General features: G+C 40.0%; 2 protein-coding genes across 3 annotated transcripts; both read left to right on the forward strand.

Annotated features, from left to right (window-relative positions):
• Positions 1-1,822: 1,822 nt before the first annotated feature.
• LOC144660976 (putative skeletal organic matrix protein 2) lies at positions 1,823-8,396 on the forward strand. The gene is made up of 6 exons (XM_078521699.1): positions 1,823-1,958; positions 3,370-3,441; positions 4,394-4,594; positions 6,678-6,833; positions 7,347-7,538; positions 8,215-8,396. Exons 1-6 carry the CDS (start codon positions 1,823-1,825, stop codon positions 8,394-8,396), a joined length of 939 nt encoding a protein of 312 aa, XP_078377825.1.
• Positions 8,397-11,272: 2,876 nt separating this feature from the next.
• On the forward strand, positions 11,273-24,400 carry LOC144659876 (uncharacterized). Of its 2 annotated transcripts, none has more exons than XM_078520398.1 (3): positions 11,273-12,079; positions 14,130-14,261; positions 23,007-24,400. In XM_078520398.1, exons 1-3 carry the CDS (start codon positions 11,912-11,914, stop codon positions 23,034-23,036), a joined length of 330 nt encoding a protein of 109 aa, XP_078376524.1. In that variant the 5' UTR covers positions 11,273-11,911; the 3' UTR covers positions 23,037-24,400. The 2 variants fall into 2 exon arrangements, with proteins under 2 accessions (XP_078376524.1, XP_078376523.1); XM_078520397.1 differs by lacking the exon at positions 23,007-24,400 and adding an exon at positions 19,014-20,003 and having other exon boundaries at positions 11,296-12,079.
• Positions 24,401-24,583: the final 183 nt, after the last annotated feature.

The raw sequence follows: 24,583 nt of genomic DNA on the forward strand, positions 1-24,583 counted from the left end.
GTTTAAAGCTCATCTTTGCGCTATACAACCTCGTTCCCTGGGCATTTAGGTCCATTTAACCCGGAGACGTACAAGCAAATTCATACCCCCCATCATCGTACAAGCAGAATGAATGGAACCCTTCCCCGGTCCGAGTTTTAATTATATTAAGGCGTAGCGAAACTATTTTGCACTGAAAAAAATTGTAGCTTACTCTACAAGATAACACAATTTAATTTGGTTTTGAAGTCACAGGACGTCACGTGAATGCTAATGAAATGTTAAAATAAACACATGGTGCAATTCTGTTTCGAAAACTGGGAACAAATAAAGAAAAAGGTAAAAATGACGATCTTTGGCAAGACCTGCTTGTATCTATGACGTTGCCATGGCAACGTACAATATCATGTGCGCATGGTTGGCATATCAAAATTTCCGAATTCTGAAAGTCTTAGAGTAAATCATTTTTCAATACTGCCATGTTTATTGAAAGACCACATGATTACGAGTGACATGTCATGACGTGATTATATCATGACATCTCCCCTCTGAGGAAATACATGTATGAGGAGTAATAAACAGGCTATTAAAATATCAACATTGTCCAGTTCATTGTCCAAGACCTTATGTCAAAAGTCATTTAAAAACAAGTGTTCTCCGCTGATAACAACAACTCAGCAACTCAGCATAGCAACATGCAATATACAAAAACTAATAGTATATAAAGTCATCTTGTCTTGGTGCTCGAATAGTACGGCCATATCTTGTTCTGACTACTTCAGGTGTCTTGATGATTGTTCTGTCACTTCCTCTGCTCTGCGTGTTCCCTCTGTCACCTTTCGGACTTGTGAATTCCGGTGTCTTGGTGTCTGTTTCGTCTGTAGAGAGTTCCATTGCTGTTCACAATTACTGAACGAGGGGTGTGAGCAAGTTTTGTAACCGTAGCAGGTTTCCAGCTATTCTTTGCTTTCATTTGAACAGTGTCACCAGTTGTGACAGGACGTAGTGACTTTGCTCCTCTGTCAAAGTACAGCTGCTGTGATTTCTGTTGAGCTAAGAGCTCGGACTTAGCATCAGTTGGGATTCTTGCATTCAGCAACTGTGTAGCAGTTGGAAGTTTGGTTTTCAGCCTTCTGTTAAGGAAACTTTGAGCTGGAGAGTAGCTCAGTCCAGTGATTGGAGTATTTCTGTTTTCCAGCCACGCAATGTATGGGTCGGTACCATCTTCATTAGCTTTCTTAAGTACAGATTTGGCTGTTTCAACGGCTTTTTCTTCTTGTCCATTTGCTTGTGGGTGCTTGGAACTTGTAGTTGTGTGTTTTTAAAAGCTCCCATGAATCTGCAAACTGTTTAAGTTTCCGGCTTTAGAACTGGGGACCGTTGTCGGAAATGACCACATCAGGTATTACATAGCGTGCAAATGTGGATTTAAGTTGGGTGATGACTTCAGAACTTACAGTGCTGTCGCGCAGCAAGCCAATTTCTACCCATTTTGAGTAATAGTTGACAGTCAGAAGATAGTCCTTTCCACCAAGGGTGAATAGATCGCAGGCGATCTTTTGCCAGGGCCTATCTGGAACTTCATGCTGTATCAGTGGCCCTTTGGTATTGTTCTTTCTATGCTTTAGGCATGAAATGCAATTTGCAATCACATCTGTAATCTGTGCATTCATGTTCGGCCAGTACAGGATGTCACGGGCTCTTCGCTTGCTCTTCTCAATTCCAAGGTGGCTTTCGTGAACTATTTTAAGCATTTCGGGTCTCAGTCGTTCAGAAACAATCATCTTGTAACTTTTGAAGAGAATTCCATCAGCTTCATGAATTTCTTCTTTGAAACTCCAGTATGGTTTTGCATCAGCAGGTACTTTATTCTTGTGGTCAGGCCATCCTTTTTTGGTCAGCTGTGCAACTGTCTAAAGAGATTGATCTGCCTTTGTTGCTTCTTGAAACCCCTTCAGTTTCTGCTCTGAAATTGGGAGGTTAGCTACCAGGAGATGAATTTGCATTTCAGTTTCAGCATCAGGTATCCCTTGATTAGTGTAAGTGGTCTCCAGGTGGGCTCTGGATAGTGCATCAGCGATGAACATCAGTTTTCCTGGAACGTACTTCACGTTTAGGTCGTAGTGCTGCAATCGAAGCAGTAGGCGTTGTATTCTGGGTGGTGCTTTGATGCTTTGGCAATTGGTTTGGCAAATATTGCTTCTAGTGCCTTGCTAGGCGAATCGCTCTGCCATATTTTCAAAAGTTTGACAGCACTACACGGATGAAGGGTTTGGAAATAAGGCGGACTTTGAACTCGACACCATAACCCAATATCTGCTGCAGATATTGGGTTATCATGTCAAGTTCACATGCTACTGAATATTGACTGGATGCTCTCGACCAATCACATGTTTCAAAGTAATTCTAATGTATAATAATGAGAGTTATTAGCTTTTAAAGGCGCAAAAGTTATCATTCTAGAATTCGACTTCTTTAATCTTTCCTTCAAGGGCTTATTTTAAAATTTGGCATGAGATATGACAATCTAAAATACACCTCCCTTTTGTGTCAACCCTACAAATTTTTTTTTATCCGCGCTGAATTCTTGGATACCACGTTGTGTGCCTGCTACGACCGCAATGCACGCTGGCATTTGTTTCGTTTGTTTCATTTGCTCATGGCGGCCATCGTGTGAGGATCTCTTGTGAACACATGCCATTAGGGACAGTGCGTTGCCCAAGCCGAACAAGCACTGGACGCGAATTAACAACAACATCGAAGTGCATTGTGGACTTAGGTCATCGTGCCAGCGGGAACCTGGTTTCTAATATAAAGAAACGCCTGTCTATTTTTATGTTTGGCAGGAAAGGTTAATCCTGAATAAAATTAATCACTTGAGTTGCTTTGGAGAATATTGTATGGTTCGTTTATTCGACCGTAAAATGAGTCATTCAAAGGAAGTTCGTCGACAACAAAACCCAAGTGCTTATAATGAGGATGTTTAGTGGTTTGCGAAAGCTTTTCGCCAGCCCAAAACTCGGCGCGATCTATCCTCGGAATCGATCGATAAATTCAAAGCTATGATCTGGGAGAATCCTGCTGATGATATCCTACCGAGTTATGGTAACATATGGTGACATATAGAATTAAAATCCCATTGTGTAAGTAAGGGCGCGGCCCCTTACCAATGAAACAAACTTTAGCTTTAAAATGTTATTAAGATTGCAGTAAAATTGCACGAGAATGCTTAGAAATCTTTTTTTCAAGGGAAATTAACAAATATTTTTAGAAATTTTCTCGATAAAAAGCAACGTTTCGGATTTTTGGAGAAATTTCGAGCAACTTGTAGAAAGCCCTGACTACGTTGTCCAGCATCCGTTTATATTATCTCATGTTATTTCATCTTAGTGAAAGACAACACTGAGAATTTCAACATGAAGCTTTTTCTTCTGATGGCTCTGTTTGTTGCAAATGATGTTGGTGAGTGTTCAGTTGATTCAAGTAATATATCAAAGAGACAGTGAAATCAGGATAGCGCTGCGGAGCACTTTTGACGGAATTCGAATATATTTACCACTCGGTGATATTAAAACAGTTTGAACTTTTAGCTGATAGAAATCGATCACAAGGGGTCTTGGCGTGATGATTAGCGCGCTAGACTCCGGATCGAGTGGTCTAGGTTTAAGCCCGATTAGGTATAAATAGTGCCTTTCTCCACCCAGGCGTATAAATGGGTGCCGGCGAATTTATGCTGGGGGTAACCCTGTGATGAACTAGAACCATGGCCAAAAATCTTGGGACACCGACGCTTTAAATATTCTAAACGAACGCGTCTTCCTTCCCCCGTCCGACTAGTGCAATGTTGACCTCTGTGATATAAAATCGTTTTCATCACAATCGACATTGGCTGGGGGAGAGGAGGCAAATAAATTAGTTTGTTATACAAATATTTTAAGTTCTCTGTCAGACCTTGGTTAGGACTATATTAGCGAATTGTGTTTCTGCACCCAGTTTACAACAAGTGTCCCAAGACGTTTTGACTAGGGTTGTAAGATCCCATCCGGGCGGAGGGGGATAGAAATACTCCTAATCGCTTAATGCTGCAGAAACCCGGATAAGCTCCGGCGGTATGGGTCACTTGGCTCGTCGCAGACTTTACCTGACCAAGTAGATGGATCGAAGCTTTTGGTGAACTCTCGGTAACAGTCTGTGGTCTGGATTCCATTTGCACCCCACTTCAGCTTTTTATGTTAATAAGTAAAACCGAATGTATTTTTGTGCTGGGAGAGGAACCTGATTACCTAATTGCACATGGTGGTGACTCATGTCAAGTGGACCACGACAGTGTGGGCTTTTCGTTCGCTGTAATAAATCTGCCACCTGATTAGTCACAATGATTTGATTGACAGTATCGATTGCTTTTTCCTTTCAGCTGCGAGTCCAGCCATATGTAACGAATGCCTAGGGTCCGATGAAGCCAGTTGCTCAGCACAACAGAAAGATGACCAATTTTGTGCCACCGACAGAGATTCACTCGGAACAACTCATTGTGCTACAGCAGTGGGGAAGTATCAGGACGATATATCGGGAAATGTTAGCGATGTTTTTTTCCGAGGATGCTTTGACTGTGCAAGTAAGTAATATCACGGATACCATGTTTTGCTCGCTGGATATATGATTTGGCTGCAGGTAGCCCTTTTTATGAAGCAGCAATATATGTAATTGACAATAATGCACAAAATGCGTGCATTATTGAAAGTGTCTTCAGCTTCAAGGCTTGCAGAAGTGGAAGAAAAATATATTCCTCAAATAATCAACGATCCAATACCAAACAAAATCGAAGAGGATAACAACTTGAAGCGCTTTCATATTCAAAGGTAAACTGCAGCTCAATAAATACATTTTTGTGTGCGATTGATTTGCTTGTTGCATGCGACTTGCTTTGAACAAGCTTCTCGCTGACTGTATTTATGAACGACTACAGTTGATGAACGATTTTATGAACCATTGAAAGCTTTTTTCTCGACGGCTTATTTGTGATTTTTAATTTATATTATTGATCTAATCCCGTGTAATTATGTCCTACTACAATTCTCATTTTCAACATTACTGTTTGAGGTTCGTTAAGTCTATGATCGTTTGCAGTGTACTCAGATTGTACTTTAAAAGGGTCAGAGTCTGCCTGTTCGTGTTTTGTTGACAAATACACGCACTTGCTGGCCACACAATGAACTCGAAATTTTCAAAAATTCTCGTTCATTGTGCGGCCAGCGCTTGCGTGTATTTGTCAACAAAACACTTACAACAGTCTCTAACCCATAAATAAAGTATAAAGTAGGTGGAGTATGTATGTTAACCCTCGGACGTACAAGGGGGGGGGGGTGGATGCCACCCCCCCCGTAAGGTTTTTTCCAAGTTTTGAAAAAAGCATTTTCTCTACAATGCTGAAACTTACGGTAGCTGTTCATTCATCCTTTGCGAAAATTTTGATATGTCAACCATGTGTCCATGGTATATGACGTTGCCATGGCAACGTCATATATACAAGCAGGTCTTGCCAAAAATCGTCATTTTTACATTTTTTCTTGATTTTTTCCAGTTTATTAAAACAGAAGTGCAAGATTTGTTCATTTTTACATTCCATAAGCTTTCTAGCTTGATTTTGCATCAATTTCCGTTATTTTGTGACTTTCTAAGAAAATGTTGAAATCCAAGATGGCGGATCCAAGATGGCGGCTCTTATGACGTCACGTGACGTTATATGACGTCACATCCAATTAAAATTATGTCATCTTGTAGAGTAAGCTAAGGGCTTTCTTCTCAGAGCAAAATAATTTCGCTACGCCTTAATATAACGAAACTCCGGGGAGGGGTTCCATCCACCCCCCCCCCCTCCCTTGTACGATAATGGGGGTATGAGTTTGCTTGTACGTCCGAGGGTTAATATGACTTTGTACGAGCTTGGATAATTCTTGCACGCTCATTACTCGAGAGCAGTAGGCCGATGGGAGTATAGATAATGAAAATGACGTAATCCAACCTCGTTCCCAGGGCTTTTTCCTTTGTAGAGAGAAGGGAAAAGCCCTGGGAACGAGGATGGACGAAGTCCGTAACGCAACGCAAGACAAATATTCGAAAACTTAAGAAATTGTCACCACTTTTCCAGAAACCATGCCTGTTTAAAGTGGAAAACTGCGATTCGCCGGTAAAATTTCTAATCAACATTCTTCATCCTTATGGACCATAGAAATGACGCTATAAAGTGTCCAGAACTTTGCAGTGAAACCACTCGCCTGACGGCTTGTGGATACACGTGAGTTTTGAACATTTTGTCACGTCATTTCTATGGTCTACGAGGGTGTCGGCCATGGAAAAATCTGAACGATTTGTATTGTTAATTGTTCATGTAGCGCGCGTTCTAATTTGTTGTGCCGTCGTTTTGCCTGAAGCTACGTTAACACGGCCTTTGAAGTATGGTTGCATTTTGCTGGCTTTTTTATAGAATAAATGGAAAATGTCCTCTTCTTCTTTGCATGGCCTGAGAACACGCTCGCTCAAAAGTTTGGGAGAATGCAAAAATATCCAAATCCCCCCCCCTCCCCCCTTCCTCCCTGTAAACACGCGAGGAAACAGGCACGTCGTTTACGCGCGTCGTTTTCCATTTGTTGAATAAATGTGCTTAGTGTAACATGTAACTAAATTGATTTTTTTCTCAGGTAAGAAAGAAGCTTGTTTTGCACTTGGTGGATTTCTCAAAGGAGATGAACATTGGACTTTACTGCAATGTGAGATCGAGTGCTGCACTAGCGTTAACTGCAACACACAGGTCCCAACGCTGTCAGAAAACGCGATAACTGTGTTTACACCAAACGGTAGAGTAAACTTGTTTATCATTTGCTTTGCTTATAAATACAATGGCGTTAAAGGTGGTCCTTTGTGGTTAAAACATTTCTGTCTTTGGTATGCTATCCCATCTATACCATGGGTTCCAGATCCCTAGAGGACTTATACCGTCGGTCCAAATTCGCAGGGACACCAGCACGTCACATTTAAAGCGCGGGAAATTAATTAATAGACGCAATATAGTCTTGTTAAAGAGAGCCTAATATAAATTTTGGTAGTACATGAATAAACATGTTTCAGATTTCCTCAACTTTCATCTATAACTAAGCGACGGACCATTATTTTTTTGAGGGAGGGTATGAAAAATATTGAAAACAAAATTGTTTTCAGGGTCTAATAAGACAAAATGAATTGTTTGCAAACACAACATGTATAACAAAAAATACTGTGTTTCGAAATAAAATGTTTGCAGAGGTACATAAATTAAAAAAAATGTTTGCAGAGCCTTAATGATATAATTTATAAGTTTTATATTTTGACAGTTTCTGGTCCAGGAGAATGTTATGGGTGTTTTGAAAGTGGAGCAAGCTCTTGTGACAAAGGTAAAGACCAAACTTGTGCTACTGATGGGGATTCACTCGGCACAACACACTGCGGTTCCGCCGTGGGAAAATATCGGGATGAGGATGGAAAAATCCAGCAAGGCTTTTGGCGAGGATGTATTAACTGTGAAGGTAAGTTTACTTTGGCTTATCACAAACTTAGAAACAGTGAGACTCCGATATGAGAGGGTCATGAAGGGTTTGAATTTGAACTATTTATCACTGGGAAAATGGATTCGGGTCACTGAGACTGGCCTTGGGATTTAGGAAATTGGATTTGGACAAACTTTGTGCTTGGAAATGGGATTTACATCCAACGGGTGTAAAACCCATTACGGGAGGCACGGGACTAGAAAGCGGGAAGCGGGATTCCCAATGTGGAGGGAACAGGAAAAAATTGAGAAAAATGTTACAACATTGCGAAATATTTTGCAATAGAAAAAGAGAGAATGCTCGGAAGGAAATTGCTGGGTTATTTTCCGTCACTTTAAATTGCCTCAGAGTTAGTTTTCTACTTCTTTGCTTCTACTACTTGTCCTGCGTAGCGCAATATTCGTAATTGTACCTATCATATCTACCCTGCCACGAATTACCACTTTAATTACCTCGACTTGCTTTAGTCTGTACTCGTAGCTCAGCTGGTAGAGCAACGTGCGGTGATCTTATCTGACGGTCGAGGGTTCCAGCTTAATTCTTATTGTAAATTTTCTTGTTGAAGCAAACTACAAGGATCCGTTACAGCCATATGCAGTACAGTTCTCATTTAATTATTATTTAGTTAACTTGGTTTTTGATTTGATGGTTTCAGATAAGAAAGCAGCTTGTGCAGCTATCGGTGGCTTTCTTAAAGATGAGGAGAGATGGAGCCTACTCCAGTGTGAAATCGAGTGTTGTACTGGCAGAAAATGCAACCCGCAGGTTCCAACCTTGCCTTCCACAAGTAAGAAAATGTTGTTATGGACTATTTGCATAAATGACCACTGCATTTGAAAAACAGTACTTATACATCCTAAGCCTCGTCCGAAGACCTTGGTGTTCAGTGTTCCCGATGATTTGAGAGTGGGCAAGAGAGAAGACTTTCTGGCCTCGCTCCTCGCCTGTTTGGATTGCCAAGTTTCCTGTGTCCAGTTCATGCCTCAGTTCTTTGTTCGTGTTACCTTCAAGAGAATGGAAGATCGTCACCGTGTCTTCCGTGATGGGATTAGAATCGGAGGTGTTGACGTCCCCTTTTTGGAGGCGGATGCAACTATCCGGTTCGTGTATCTGCACCATTGTCCGTTTGAAGTACCCGATGATGTTATTTCCGATGCTTTTTCTGTTTATGGCTCCGTGTTAAGCATCGACTTCTGTGAACATAGTGGATCTGATGTCCCTAATGGCTCTCGTGTTTTGAAAATGTCTTTGTTGGAAGAGATTCCTACCAAGCTTCGAATCCTTCGTTATCCCTGCCGTGTCTGGTACAATGGTCAAACCCAAGTTTGTAACATTTGTGGTGATGCTAATCACCGTGCCGCCGAGTGTCCTCTTCGTGATCTTTGTAGGAAGTGTCGCCAACCGGGTCACTTTGCGCGTGATTGTTCCAATGACCCTTTCGATGAGATTTCATTTGCTGTTCCTGATGATCCCGCTCCACCTGCGGATCCTGTAGATCCTCCTACCGAGCCTGATGTTGAAATTGCGATTGAAAATTCTGATGTCGATTTTGATGGCTCTAATGTTGATGATGAGTATGACGATGATGAGAGTGATGATGACTGTGAGCTTCTCAGTGGTGATGAAGAAGTGTTAAGACAAGCTGCCGCTACCTTTTTGTCCTATCGTCGCCGTGGTATGTCAGCCGCTGCTGCTTGTGCTGCTACTAAGGTTGCCTTAGAGTCTCCTTTGGAATGCGTTGTTCAAGATTCTCCAGCCGATGCTGTTGATTCCTCAATTGCACCGTCTGCTATTGAGGTTTGTTCTGTTGCGCCTGTGGTTCATCATCATGCTTCTGAAGATTACCCAGTGTGGATCAAGCGAGTTCCTGCTTGGTTGCAAAAGCTTTTACTGGATTCTAACCATACGTCGGACACGCATGTTTACCGTGAAATTTCTGAGCGCTTGGGAGAGATTACTTGTGTTTTAGACTTTGGAATTGACACTTTTAGAACTATAAAGGATAGACGTACTTTTGAAGATGCCCGCTTACAATTCTATCGTGATAGTGGCTATCGACCGGACTTGACCGCTTTTCCGGCTCCTACTGCTGTTGATCTTCCGTCTCTTATGGCGTCTGTCGAACCAGCGTGTTTTCCGAAGAGACTTAGTTAGAGGAGTCCAAAAGCAAAAAATCCAAAAAATCCAAAAAAAATCCGTGTTTTGTGTCTGTGGTTATGTTTCCATGTTCCTTTGTCTAATGTGTTGTTCTATGTTGAGGTTCACCTGTGGGCAGGGTGAATTCTCCTATCCTTCCATGTTTCGTCTGAGTCTTTTCTAGATCTGTTTCCATGTCTGTAGTCTGGCCCGGGGAGAGGCCGAGTTCGTTGCTCGGGTGACTTTTGACGTCCTTGTGGACCCTCTTCCCGGTTTGCGCGTGTTAGCATTGCACTACGCTATCACCTGCACCAAAAAAAAAAAAAAAAAAAAAAAAAACATCCTAAGCCTCAAATTCACGTAAAAAAAATGTTGTCCATAAACATCCACACGAGTCTAAGGATGTACAAAGTATTGTTACTTAAATGTGGGTAAAGTGTCTATTGATTATTAAGGATTTGAGCTATAAAATGTTTAAAAAGCGTTTTAAAGTATAATATGTTTGAAATACAAATTCTGTGGCGGCGGCCAAATTCCTGTCTTCCAAAGTACTTAAAGTTCTATTTTTTACATTTTTTGTGTTGCTTGCATGATACAACAACATAGCCAAATACTTAAATATTACTAATTAACTAAAAAGCACTTTCGTAAAGTTATTCAGTAAAGCATTTTTTTCAACTCACGGAAAATCCGCTATGACACCAGCACTTTTACAACGTCTTAAGTTAATTAATAGACGCAATAAATTCTAGATTTAGAGTGCCTCAACCATTTACGACGATCAGCCAGAATCACGCAATGTTTTAAAAGTTATACATCTGCTACAAAAGGAAACTTAACAAATCCTTTGAACAAGCATGTTAAGTGTGAATTGTTTGATTTTTAGCGTTTTCTATTTTACAAGCTGTGTCATCAAGAGGATTTCAGAAGTCTAAAGGAAAACCACCGAGACAAACATGCCCTGACTTGTAAGGTTTACGTCATTGGTAAAATAATTCCCCGGGGAATTCCTATTCAGCTCAAACCAACTCAAGTGTTCTTCTCAAATTTGATTTAATTATTTGCTTCAATATTCCATTTTTGAAGCGAATTATTCAATGTTTAAACAGGAATTCTATACAATACTGGATGATTTTTTTGGCTACATGGATCAGAATCGTGGATCAAATTTGGCCAGGATTAGCATATAAGAAAAATAATTTATTGCAGATGGAACTAGTCAACCATTTTGTTTGTCAGTCGCAGCATTGTTTGACGCGGGTAAAGGGGATGGGGGTGCATGATTATTCCCCCCACATGGCCCGCCTTGGGTGGTTACGTGACCAGCGCAGTGTTAAGCTCTAAGAGCTTCTTGTTATTTTTAGTTTTGCTTCTGCTGACATGACAAGTTTCACTTTCGATCGGCTAGACCCATTATCAGCTTCCTTTCAAATCTTTGCGAATCACTTTTGCCTTTACTTAAAAAATTAGTATTTTAAAGCGTTTGAATCAAAGAAAATTTCATGCTTTGAAAGAAAAAATACGCTTTAGCGCGCAATAATTTACATTTATTTACATTATGTTTGTGTCCTGGAATGTGCTGGCGTTGGCAAGTTTCACTTTCACAAGCTTAAGGCACTGATGACGATTGGCAAGAATCATGCAATGTTCTGAAAGCCTTAAATCTGCTACAAATGGGGCTGGACAAAACGTTTGATCTTAACCTAGCATGTTAAGTGTGAAATGTTCGACTTTTTAGCGTTATTTATTTTTGAAGCTGTTTCATCTAGAGGATTTCTGAAATCTGAAAAAAAAAAACACTGAGACAAACATACCCTGACTTGTAAGGTTTACGTCATTGGTAAAATAATTCCCCGGGGAATTCCCATTCAGCTAAAAGCAGCTCTAGTGTTCTCTAAATGTGATTTAATTATTTTCTTTGGTTTCACGGATCAGGATCGTAGAAATTACATTTGGCCAGAATAAGCATATAACAAAAATTAATAATTGCGGATGGAACTAGTCAACCATGAAATGCCACACAAGGTGTTTTCTTATCATTTTCTTTGTCAGTCACAACATTGTTTGACGCGGGTTAAGAGATTTGGGGGTGCATTTTTAATTCCCCCTACATGCCCCCCCTAGGATGTTCACGTGACCAGCGCAGTTTTAAGCTCTAAGAGCTTCTTGTTTTCCTATTTTGACAGGTCCAGGTCCTTCTCCTCCAGGAGAATGCAATGTGTGTTTTAAAAGGGAAGCAAGCCCTTGTGACGAAGACTTCCACCAAACTTGTGCTGACAAGGGTTCACTCGGCACAACACACTGCGGTTCTGCCGTGGGAAAATACCGGGATGACGATGGAAACATCCAGGAAGGCTTTTGGCAAGGCTGTATTAACTGTGACGGTAAATTTTAGTTTACTTTGGATTATCACAAACTAAGATAACAGTGAGACCCCGATTAAAGAGGTTCATGAAGGGGAAAGATTGGAACTGAGATTAACCTTTTTTTTCTCACTTCTTTTTTTAAGGAGGCAAGCGTGGCCGAGTGGTTAAGGGCGCTGGTATTGTAATCCGGAGGTCCCCGGTTCAAGACCTGCCCTTGCCACTAGCTGGATTTGTTTCTCGGTTGTCCCGAGTTCAAATCCTCGACCACGCTTTGTATATAGCCAACTGATCTGCCTCCTGCCAGTAGGGATTTTTAACCTTGTTATGTTCATTTAAAATTATTTGTTTCCTCTGTTTCAGTGGCATGCCTGTAAACTAGCTATCTCGTTGAGATATGAAGCTAAGTGCATGATCACTATAAACATACATTTATTTATTTTTTTATTATTATTTTGATTTGAGTCACTGGGACTGGGATTTGGGTACAGAGCAGACGGGAAAATGGGATCCTCCTACGGAACCCCAGCATCCTCATATAAAGCTATATAAGTGCCAAGGGACTGGGAAATTGTGTTCGTTCTACCGGGACCCGGCCTGTTCCAAAACAATTTACTGTTAGTAGTTTTTTTGGAAGAGGATAGAGGAGAGGTGGATCAGGAGCCCGGGAGAATATGGGGGCAAGGTGGAGCTGGGAGCACAAGACTAAAAGCGGGAAGCGGGATTCCAAGGTGGAGGGAACCCAAAGAAATTTAGAAAAATGTTGCAACATTGCGAATTATTTTGCATAGCACGAAGAGGCGGGAACTGTAAGAAAATTGCACGGGAATCAGGAGGTTCAGACCCCTCTGTCCCACAAAGATCAAAGAATTTTTTTTTGTCTCCTGTGTTCCCTAAATTCTTTAGAGAGAACGCGGGGAAGAAATTTCCTTGGTTATTTTCCAGCACTTTAGATTGCCTTTGAGTCAATTCTTTACTTCCCAGCTTCTACTAATAGTATGACGGCTTAGTTCGAAATTTTAGTTGAATTGTGCACTTTTTGATACAAGCATGAAACTTGGCACAATGAAAGTGGTCACCAACAGAAGTTTTTTCAGATATAGTGCCAAGCCCAAAAAACGGCGGTTTCCATGGAAACTGTAATTTATTAAAATCAATGAAATTTCGTGAAATATTTGTTTTTCCTGGTTTATAGACAAATACTATTATGTCAGTTAGTGATATTATGTCAGTTGTATTCTTAATAATTTATCTCTGTAAATTTTTACGCAATTCAGTTTGCCATGTAAGAATATCAATAAACTATCTATCTATCTATCTATCTATCTATCTATCTATCTATCTATCTATCTATCTATCTATCTATCTATCTATCTATCGATACCAAGTCGCACGTACAAAAATTAGAATGGAATGCTGTAATTTAGACTGTTCACAGCCCTCTATATTTTCCTGTTTTTCTTCTGGCAAACGCTGGTATCGGAGAATGAATCGCGAGAAGCCTGGACGGTAGCGCAAAACGAAAGACGCGAGGGAGCAGAGGGCGGGGAACGAAAAATCTTTTTCCATGCAATAATTTCCTAGTAAATTATTAGTATTAAAAAGATGGTAAAAAATAACAATTGTAAGCCTAAATGAAAGCATTTATGTCTGTATTTTTGAAATAAAATCTACAATAAAAGGTGTATAAAAGCACAAGATGAAGTACTTCATGGGGGAGGGGCCTCTTGGCTGAAAATTCCATTGCTGTTTACTAGCTGAAAATAGGAAATTGGCGTTGGCACTATATCAAGAATTGATTAGTATGTGAATGCTTGTACTCCTGCAAAGTTTGGTGCTTGTATCAAAAATCGCACAATTCAGAAGCTAAGCCGCCGGACTATAACAGTCCTGTGAAGCACAACATTGCATTCGCAATTGTACCCTTTATATCTACCCTGCCACTACATAATTACCTCGGCCTGCTCGCGTGTGTCCTCGTAATCTTTACTGAAGCTTCCTACTATACATTTTCTACATGCAGTATTCCCTTTTATTTTATTTAACTTGGTGTTTGTTTTGATCGTTTCAGATAAGAAAGCAGCTTGTGCAACTATCGGAAGCTTCCTTAAAAATGCGGCAAATTGGAACCTACTCCAGTGTGAAATCGAGTGTTGTACTGGCAGAAATTGCAACACGCAGGTTCCAACCCTGCCTCCCACAAGTAATAAAAAATTGTTATTGATTACCTCATTCTTACTTATTTTCGCGAGTACTAGTAATAATCGTGAAATTAAGTACGCGCGAAATTTAAACACGCGAAAATTAATACCAAATTTTATATCAAAACAATAAATGTTGACACTATTGGCTTATTTCAAAACATTTAGTTCCACGTACTAGTATGACGGATGTGCTATCATATTACGACTCAGACCATTCCCCAATTTATGCTGAAATCGCGTATAAAAATAAGCAAAAAAAAGCTGGCCCTGGGTTTTGGAAATTTAACAACTGTCTTCTTGAAGGATTTATAACAAACCTAAAATTCTTTTTACTTCATGCCAAGAAAAAGCATAGTGGAACAAGTGACAAAAGACTCTATTGGGAGATGATTAAAATGGAGATTAGAGACTTTTGTATCCGTTTCTCTAAACGTCTTGCTAAAGGAAAAAAATCAAAAGAAATAAATTTACTGTGCAAGTTAAAACAATTAAATATGCGTTTGGATCAAAATCCGCTAGCAGCTAATTTAGCAACAGACATTGAACGTGTCAAGCTTGAACTTCAAAGAATCGCTGAACATAAAACAACAGGTGCGATTATAAGAAGCAGAGCACGGTGGTACGAACATGGCGAAAGAAACACGAAATATTTCATGCATCTAGAGAAGCGCTCGCATGAAAGGAAGCATATTGTTAAATTGAAAACCGATCAAAACGAGGAACCGAACAGGATCTTGTGTGAGATGGAAACTTTTTATAAAGCTTTATATGCCTCACAAATAACAGATAACACATTTGATGCTTCAGCCCCGTCATTCTTAAATCTTGACAATGTACAGAGACTTGATAGCGAGCAGCAAAAATCCTGCGAGGGCCTTATCACTGAAGAAGAATGCTTAGCCGCTCTTAAAACGTTTGAGAAAAACAAAACCCCAGGTTCAGATGGACTGACTAAAGAATTTTACTTATGCTTCTGGGATTCCGTGGTAACTCCTTTAATAGACTGTTTAAATGAAGCCTATCATAGAGGTGAAATGTCGATCTCGCAAAGGGGAGGTGTGATTTCTCTGTTACCTAAAAAGAATAAAGACACCCTCCTTCTCAAAAATTGGCGGCCAATCACGTTGTTGAATATTGGCTAAAATTGGCGAAATGTATTGCAAAACGATTAGAGAAAGTCTTACCAACGTTGATAAACAATGATCAAACAGGGTACGTTAAAAACCGCTTTATAGGAGAAAATATTCGGCTAATATCTGATGTAATTGAGTTTTATGAGAAAAAACAACTACCTGGCATGTTACTTTTCATAGATTTTGAAAAAGCATTTGAAACCCTAGAGTGGAAGTACCTGTTTAAAGTCCTGGAATTAATGAACTTTGGGCCAATTTTCCAAAAATGGATCCACACCTTCTATTCCAATATCACCAGCTGTGTGATAAATAACGGATTTGCGTCCGATTTCTTCCAGCTTCAAAGAGGAGTCCGACAAGGATGCCCCTTATCGGGGCTCTTATTTGTCCTGGCAATTGAGATACTTGGCCAAGCGATTAGGAATAATGAAAATATCAGTGGTTTGAAAATAAACGACACCGAATTAAAATTAAGTATGTTCGCGGATGATATCACAGCCTTTATAAAAGATGATCGCTCAGCTAATCACTTGTTTAATCTTTTAAATGATTTTGGAGGCTGTTCAGGTTTAAAAATAAATACTTCTAAAACGGAGGGAATGTGGCTGGGCATTCTTAAATGCAACTTGGGTCAACGTTCTAAATTTAATATTTCGTGGCCTGAAAAATATGTAATTGCGCTAGGTGTGGCCTTCGCATATGATCAGTCTGTTAGTTACAAAATTAATTTCGAGGAAAAACTTGTTGCGCTAAAGAAAATTTTAAACCAATGGACGACCAGAGGCTTAACTTTAATGGGAAGAATTTGTATCATCAAAACCCTCGCTATCTCCAAGCTTGTTTATAATACCTCCGTTCTCACACCACCAAATTTTTCTAGTGAAGTTAATGATATTTGTTTCAAGTTCATATGGAACTTTAAGCCCGATAAGGTCAAACGTAACACGCTTAATGGTCCTATAGAGAAAGGGGGCCTTAACATGGTAGATTTCAACATGATGAACAAATCTTTAAAGGGAGCATGGGTTAAACGTTTATATGAAGCTGGTGATAACAAATGGTGCTCCCTCTTCTCATCTGCTACATCCCAATATGGTGGTTCGTTTCTTTTGGAATGTAATTTTAATGTATCTGATCTTAATTTCGTCTCGTATGTACCGTCCTTTTACAAGGAAGTATTGAATGTCTGGCAGGAGCTACATTCTAAAGACCCTTCTTCTGCTAAGGAATATGAAAAAGAAATTATTTGGAATAACCGCTATATTAAAATAGATGGTAAATCAGTCTTCTATCCATCTTGGCATAGAAAAAGAGTTATTAAAATCGGTCATCTGCTAAATGAGAACAGAACGTTTTTATCCTGGTCTGAGTTTCAACATAGATATGGTATGACGGTAAGCTTCTTAACGTATTACGGCCTTCTCACCGCGATCCCTGAAGAATGGAAAAAATCAATTTTAAATTCCGAACGAATGCTTACTGATGTTGACAGTAATGAGCTTCCTCTTGCGAATGTCACCGCCAAATCTGCTCGCGAACTGCTTGTTATGAAAGTGTTTAAAGCCCCAAACATAGAAACTAAGCTTATAGAAAAACGTCTTCCTGCTAAAGCTATTTATGAATTGCCATTCAAAGTTACAATAGAAAATAAACTCAGATGTTTCCAATACAGTCAATGTTTGGAACTGCAACTACCTAACTTTAAAAATATCTTTCTGTCTTGCTTTTGATTAGCACCCTTCCTCTGATAACTCTTTCGAGCTTGTAAATTAGTTCAAAACCTCTTTAGTACAGTCACAAAGTTTAAGAGTGCAGGCTCTCTGTAGTTACATTGAGCCAGACCTTTGTGTATTTCCAGTGGTTCCTTAGTCTTTAACGACCGATCTATAAAACACTGACAAAATCTCGCAATTTAATACACTTTTCCTCTATTTTTTTTTTTTTTTTTTTTTTTTTTTTTGCAATCTCAAAAATTACTCGCGAAATTCGGCTCTCGAATTTTCGCGAAATTAACTGCGCGCGAAAATTAGTAAGGATAAGGTAATAATTATTTGAACTGTAAAATAATTCATACAACGACAACGCTTTAGACAGTGATATTATTATGTTTGAAAAAAAATTCTTTTGTCTGGAACAAACCATCAGTAAGCATCTATAAACGTCATTTGTTATGTTAATTATTGGCGGTGGCCAAATTCCTGTGTTCCAAAATATTCTTTTCTTTGAAAAATTAGTTCTATTTTAAATCAAACGGCGCGTGTTTCGCGCAAACATGTTATTGTCCTCATTTATGGCCACATCTGCAATTTTCACGGGAAAGTTCACCGTAGGGCTGACATTTTGAACTAAACAGGAAATACTACTGCGCTTTTTCGCTCTGAGTTCAAACTGTGGCCTTCGTTTGAGGTTTCATGAGATGCCGATTCTTATTAAAGCGAAATTCGTTTCGTGTTTACACGACACCAGAATGAGATGTTATTCCGGAACAAAAAACTTTCATTCCGGAATGAAAACCGAAATGAACTCATTCCGGAATGACTTGACTTTCGACTCGGTATCAAGTAAACAGATACCGAGAAATATATGGGGATGGAATAAACTCGTTGCGGAATTCTGGAATCATATAAACAGGTCCTAAGTCGTTAAGTTGCTCCATGCATCTTTGTAGATCAACTGATATTTTCCGTACAAAAAATAAGAAAACAAGGAAATACAAAAACTCGTCAATGACAGATCAAACGACACTCGGGGTGTTTACCATTTACAAAAAATTTCGGAAAATTTCCGTTGGGAATTTCCGTTGGGAAGAGTGCGTTCCATTTAGACGGGTCTCATTCGTTCACAGGCTCCTCTTTGCTCTCTGTTTAGTTCGAATCGTCCACGAAAGATGTTTATACTCAAGTGCCGTGATGAATGAAATCATAAAGTTCGTAGTTGACAAGGAAAATCTGATAAATTCAATAGATTATAGGAAAATAAGTATCCTTGCAGCGGCTGCAACTTTCATGAGACGCTACCTGTGCCACAATAGTAACGCTATTTTGAATGTTCTTTGTCAGCATATTCGATCGATGAATTTAATTTACCCCATACTTGCTTTGCCCAAAGAAAGCTTAGCTTCAGGCAGAACTTTTACCTACCATTTATCGTGATGCAGTATATTTTGTATAACTGATGCAAATACTTGAGTAGAGCACTCGTTTTAACCCTGAAAACTCAACCATGAAGAACTTACATAAGACTGACCCGCCATTTCAGTCGAGGAGCCGTGAGACCCGGCGGTGAAAAAGGCTTGGGACTAGTGAGAAAGACGAGAAATCTGTAAATGGAACACGAATTTCCATTGGGAAGTTTCCACCGGGAAAACGGGACTACCTTTTCAGGTTGTCCGTTAATTTCGGGAATTTTCCAGTGGGACGAACCGAAAAGTCGTGTTCCATTTACATCCCACCCGGAATTTCCGGAAATTTTTTGTAAATGGTAAACACCCTCGACTTTCAGGTCACATTTACTCTTGTATGCGTTAAATTTCCTGAGTTCTTAAGAAAAGACTGATGTATGAGCAAACTACGCATGCATGGCGTCAATTAAATGAGTAATGTTTTCTTTTGTTTTCAGCTGCTCCGTCCAAAGGACCAACTGCTGTAGACATCAGTGGACTACTGGCCTTTGTTCTTGCCTTTGGCAACATCTTGAACCTCATCTGACAATTGCAGATTGGAGCAAGTTTAAGAAACCAGCCATCTAGTGTGTGATAGTTATTAAAAAGTTGACATCAACTTGTAGAAGCGCTTCATGAACGTTCTTAATGCCAAACAGTCCCTCTATGTTCCCCTCTATGTGATGTGCCTGGATTGCATAGTCCTAGGCTTGGCAATCCTGAATACCTGCCTCGTCCCCAGGCGTCCTACTCTTTGGTCGTGCATGCTTCTCTTGGCGTTGTGGGACTGACGTGCACGGTTCGTTTGGCCGGCTGTGGACCTGATGCGGCCCGCAACGTAACCATTAACCCCTGCGCTCCCTGTTTTCCCGCCTTAACCATCCGGCCGATCGGCGACTGGGGACGAGGCGGTCCGAATACAACTACCATGGTTCCTTGCAGGCAGGGACTTGTCTCTGGGGACATGTGATTTGATTGACAAAGAACAGCTAATCAAATGAACCGTTTTAAAAACCCTTTTCAAATACGAGAGTTTAAAACGGTTAGTTTGATTGGCTAGTTCTGAAACCTCCTTTGTTAAAATCTAGCCAATCGAATCATGTGTTCCGAAAGCCATTTGTTTCTCGTGCACAGGTTTCGCCAACTGAGAGGGACAAACGGCTTTTGGGACATGAATACAAGGACATTGTAGTGCTTGGGTTCCAGTCTTCCAGTAAAATTCTGATTTTAAGCATTCATCCTAGTCACGGACTGTTTGGCATTGATAATTTAAAGATATAAAGTTTACCACGTCTACCAGTTACTGCACGTATTCTAACGAATTGGGGGCTGATAAACGTTAGACATTTGTGTTAATAATAAACAGCGTGAACATTAATGTAGTTAGAAGAAGCGTAGAAGATATTGCATTAAAGGCTGGAAAAGTAAAAGCTTTTCGTGGATACAATTTCTTAAAAGTGGGAGGCTTGGTGGACTTTAAAATTAGTGCGCGGGACTACAGATCAGACCAAGCGGTCTGGGTTCCAACAACCAGAATATCCATACAATTGCGCAGTAAAGGAGCGCAATGCAGCCAAGACACCTAGCTTAACCCTGGCAACGGTTCTTTAATATTTTTAAAAGAGAATGACCTTAAGAACCTGCCGCTGCGCACTATCGAGATCAGTCCGCTGTCCTCCATGCGGTAAAAGAAATTGCCACATCTCAGTAACCATCAGTGAAAAAATCTAGTAGCTGATCTCCCAGCTAAGACATCTTGCTCCTCCTGGTATGGGGCATTTGGCCGTGTAGGATCTATTCGAGCTGGTAAGACGGACACATTCGGGACCGGCCGCAACTGTCTGTCTTAGAGAGATGTCCGCCTTGCACAGAGTCGAGGTAACATGATACCAGTAGTTCTGAGACAATAAAGCTAAACCTTTGCACAATGCAACAAACATATGCAAACTGCAACAAGACTAAAATAAAAAAAAGGATCGTACTTGCTTGTTAACGCAACAGTTGAGAGCTTCTACAAACTGTTATACTGTAAGTAGAAAACTGAACGACAACTTTAGTGTCCACACACGTAAGCAAAGAAGTAATCCGTTAAAGCGTCATCGTTTTTGGTTAGTAAGTTTGTTATACACGTATCCTTGGGGCGCTGACTAACTTTGCTTTTAGTCCAAACGAAGTTTAGAAATATTATCGTTAATAAAACATGATAAAAAACACTTCACAAGTGTCCGTTTATGATTTCAAAGTGACCGTTGTCCGTCTTAGAGAGGTGTCCATCTTCAGGGAGTTTCGTTACAGTAAAATGACTGAAAGGGACACCATCAACAGGTGTCCGTCTTATGGAGGTGTCTTATGGAGGTGTCCGTTGAGAGAGAGTTGACTGTAAAGCAATTAACCATGTTCTAGTTGATAATTTTGAGTCAACAAAGTCATTAAGATTTTTTTTATTAAACGCGTTCTCAAAAGTATAATTTGAAATTTTAGTATATTAATTTCATCGAGAAAATATACTTTGCCCTCTGATTCTTATAGCTGGATATAATCAATGGTAGCGCACAGTATTGCCTAAGCCAGGTTTTCTCGATACTGTCTGCGGCGAAGATAAGTGACTACCGAATTGTTGATGGCTAGTTCCGAATGCGTCATGGATAATTATCCACTCCGTCTATGGCGTCATCGCTTAAAAGACTATCTTAGCGGAACGATATAAGAAAGCATCGCGGATTTGGTGTTTCCCTTTGCCCTTGCCTAATCGCCAAGGAAGGTGAGTATTCGTTGTAAGCGTTCTATATTGGTAGGCCGGTTTGGCGGGCGGGTATGTCTGATATAATATTCCCCATAGTCTTCAGTAAGGGGTTCAATAAAGGGTTAACTGCAATAGTCATGAATAGTTCAGGTAGCGAGCGAAAACTAACTCGTGCCTTAGTCTAGAACTTGCCACATGAACTGGAACAATGGATTCAGTATGTTCCTGAAAATAAACTAACTATTATCTGCTCGTTGTCTGATTGAGACACGCTGGAGGTTTTTAAGCGTTTTGTGAACTTGATTTGTTTGGTTTAAACTTGTTGTTAAATTAAGCCACTGAAACTGTTTGGGTCACTTGAGTTCCTTGACATTTAATGAGTTACCGAGTAGGCTGTTTAGAACAAAATCTTCGATTACTTTCGATACTTCGCTTTAAATATTCTTCATCAAGTTATCCGTAAGGTTTCGCTTGGCTTTTAGAACCGGAGAACCAGAGTATTTATTTCTACAACAAAATGCAAAACAAAAGGAAACTTTCACAATTCGCGAAGTCCTTTGCAATTTTGTCTTGCTAGAATGAACATTTTCCTTGGTTTTCATTTTCTTGGGGTTTCTTAATTTGGTTGATTAGCTTTTCGAATAAAACATAGTCGAATGTTTTCAACATTGTATTGTATGCTGCAACTAAAAGTTTGCATGAAAAGAAACTAAAAAACAGCTACAGTCAACTTTCACCTTGCACACGCCCCGCTATTGCGGACACTCGCTATTATGGACAAAATACAGATCCCTGGCGAAAGAGGTTTGACTGAAAATTACTTCCGCTATTACGGACTCTTGCTAGAACGGACGCTAAACGATGCACCGAGCGTGTCCGCTGTAACGAGCTTTGACTGTAAAAACTTGTTGCAATTCACGAAGATCATTTTATTTTGAAATCACTTGTTGTGGTCGGATTTTCGCGTGGCCAAATATACGTCTTGATCATTAAGACGTGACTTTGAGCTTGACTGAATAAAGGCCGCAGGGGATACATTGACCATGAATATATTCACAATGCAAAATATTGGTAGGGTAATACTAATAAATGTTTGAAAGCCTATTCTGCTAAAAAAATATACGGGGATATTGGGAAATAATGAAAGCGCATAAGGATCGTTTTTATTGAATTAATCGCAAAATTATTTTTAAAATGAAGCTTGGTGTCTAAGTTTCCCTAAACTTCTTTGTGCCATACCTGACGGGTTTTTTAGAATCTCAAGTTTCGTTTACATTGAGCCAGACCTTTGTGTATTTCCAGTGGTTCCTTAGCCTACGACCGATTTATAAAACACTGACAAAATCGCGCAATTTAATACACTTTTCCACTATTTTTTTTATTTTTTTTTTTTTTGCAATCTCGAAAATAAATACTCGCGAAATTCGGCTCTCGAATTTTCGTTCCGGCATTCTGGAATCAAATAAACAGGCCCTAAGTCGTTAAGTTGCTTCGTGCCTCTTTGTAGATCAACTGATATTTTCCGTACACAAAATAAGAAAACAAGGAAATACAAAAACTCGTCAATGACAGATCAAACGACACTCGACTTTCAGGTCGCATTTACTCTTGTATGTGTTTAATTTCCTGAGTTCTTAAGAAAAGACTGATGTATGAGCAAACTACGCATGGCGTCAATCAAATGAGTAATGTTTTCTTTTGTTTTCAGCTGCTCCGTCCAAAGGACCAACTGCTGTAGACATCAGTGGACTACTGGCCTTTCTTCTCGCCTTTGACAACATCTTGTACCACGTCTGACAATTGCAGATTGGAGCAAGTTTAAGAAACCAGCCATCTAGTGTGTGATAGTTATTAAAAAGTTGGCATCAACTTGTAGAAGCGCTTCATGAACGTTCTAAATGCCAAACAGTCCCTCTATGTTCCCCTCTATGTGATGCGCCTGGATTGCCGAGTCCTAGGCTTGGCAATCCTGAATACCTGCCTCGTCCCCAGGCGTCCTCTTCCTTGGTCGTGCACGTTTCCCTTGGCGTTGTGGGACTGATGCGGCCCGCAACCTAACCATTTACCCTTGCGCTCCCTGTTTTTCCGCCTTAACCATTCGGCCGATCGGCGACTGGGGACGAGGCAGTCTGAATACAACTACAATGGTCTCGCTGTGTGCACGAGAAATTGATTGCCTCTGGGGACACGTGATTTGATTGGCTGGATTTAACTCATAGAGCAACTAATCAAATGAACCGTTTTTAAAATCCCTTTTATATACGAGAGTTTAAAACGGTTGATTTGATTGGCTAGTTATGAAACCTCCTTTGTTAAAATCCAACCAATCGAATCATGTGTCTCAGAACTACTTGTTTCTCGTGCACAGGTTTTGCCAGCTAAGAGGGAGAAACGGCTTTTGGGACAAGAATACAAACACACTGTAGTGCTTGGTTTACAGTCTCCCAGCGGATTTCTGATTTTGAGCATTCATTCAAATCACGGACTGTTTGGCATCGATAATTTAAAGATTTAAAGTTTACAGCTGCTAAACTAGGAACGAAAAAACTTAGATCAGCAAGTTTTCTTTTTAAATGCTTTCTTAGACTTAAGTTTCCAATTAAGAGCAACACCTTGTTAAATTTATATAGCGCATTTTCCATGTGTATATGTTCAAATGCGCTTTACATATACTGTAATTTTAAGATACAATTTTAAAGGCCAGACCACAACACCGGGAGCTTCGTGCCCTACTCTTTGCGAATAGTGTGTGGGTTCTTTAACGTCCCCTGTTAGAAGACTGAAGATACAGGAGACGGGACCTACGGTTTATCGTCCTTTTCCGAGAAGACTAGAATGTCTAACCATTTGCAGATGTAATTACAAAGGCAGCACATTCTCCTCAGTTATTTTAAGACCCTGAGTGTTGGTTTGGTCTGGGGTTCGAATCCACGACCTCCCGCACAGCAGTCCGGCGCTCTACCAACTGAGCTAACCAGGCGGCGGTTACTGCACGCATTGTAACGATTTGGAGGCTGGTAGACGTCTTAGACTTTTATGTGTGTTAATAATAAACAGCGTGAACATTAATGTAAGCAGAAGAAGCGTTAAATATATATCGCATTAAAGGTTGGAAAAGTAAAAGCTTTTCGTGGATATAATTCATTGAAAGCGAGAGGCGCGGTGGCCTTTATAGTTAGTGGGCTGAACTACGGACCAAGCGGTCTGGTTTCCAGCAACCAGAATATCAAATCAAAATTAAATAGTATTTGAAAAAAATCGAGTTTAAAACGGTTATTGTGATTA

The sequence above is a fragment of the Oculina patagonica genome, chromosome 7 (genome assembly GCF_052425735.1).
Source record: "Oculina patagonica isolate OP01 chromosome 7, crgOcupat, whole genome shotgun sequence".
Taxonomy (NCBI): Eukaryota; Metazoa; Cnidaria; class Anthozoa; order Scleractinia; family Oculinidae; genus Oculina; species Oculina patagonica.

Coding starts and splice junctions, on each gene's coding strand:
- LOC144659876 (XM_078520398.1), top strand. CDS start 11,912: ATGTGTGTTTTAAAAGGGAAGCAAGCCCTTGTGACGAAGACTTCCACC. Junction 12,080..14,129: donor AGGCTGTATTAACTGTGACG/GTAAATTTTAGT, acceptor TGATCGTTTCAG/ATAAGAAAGCAGCTTGTGCA. Junction 14,262..23,006: donor TCCAACCCTGCCTCCCACAA/GTAATAAAAAAT, acceptor TTTTGTTTTCAG/CTGCTCCGTCCAAAGGACCA.
- LOC144660976 (XM_078521699.1), top strand. CDS start 1,823: ATGGTTTTGCATCAGCAGGTACTTTATTCTTGTGGTCAGGCCATCCTT. Junction 3,442..4,393: donor GTTTGTTGCAAATGATGTTG/GTGAGTGTTCAG, acceptor TTTTCCTTTCAG/CTGCGAGTCCAGCCATATGT. Junction 6,834..7,346: donor AACTGTGTTTACACCAAACG/GTAGAGTAAACT, acceptor ATATTTTGACAG/TTTCTGGTCCAGGAGAATGT.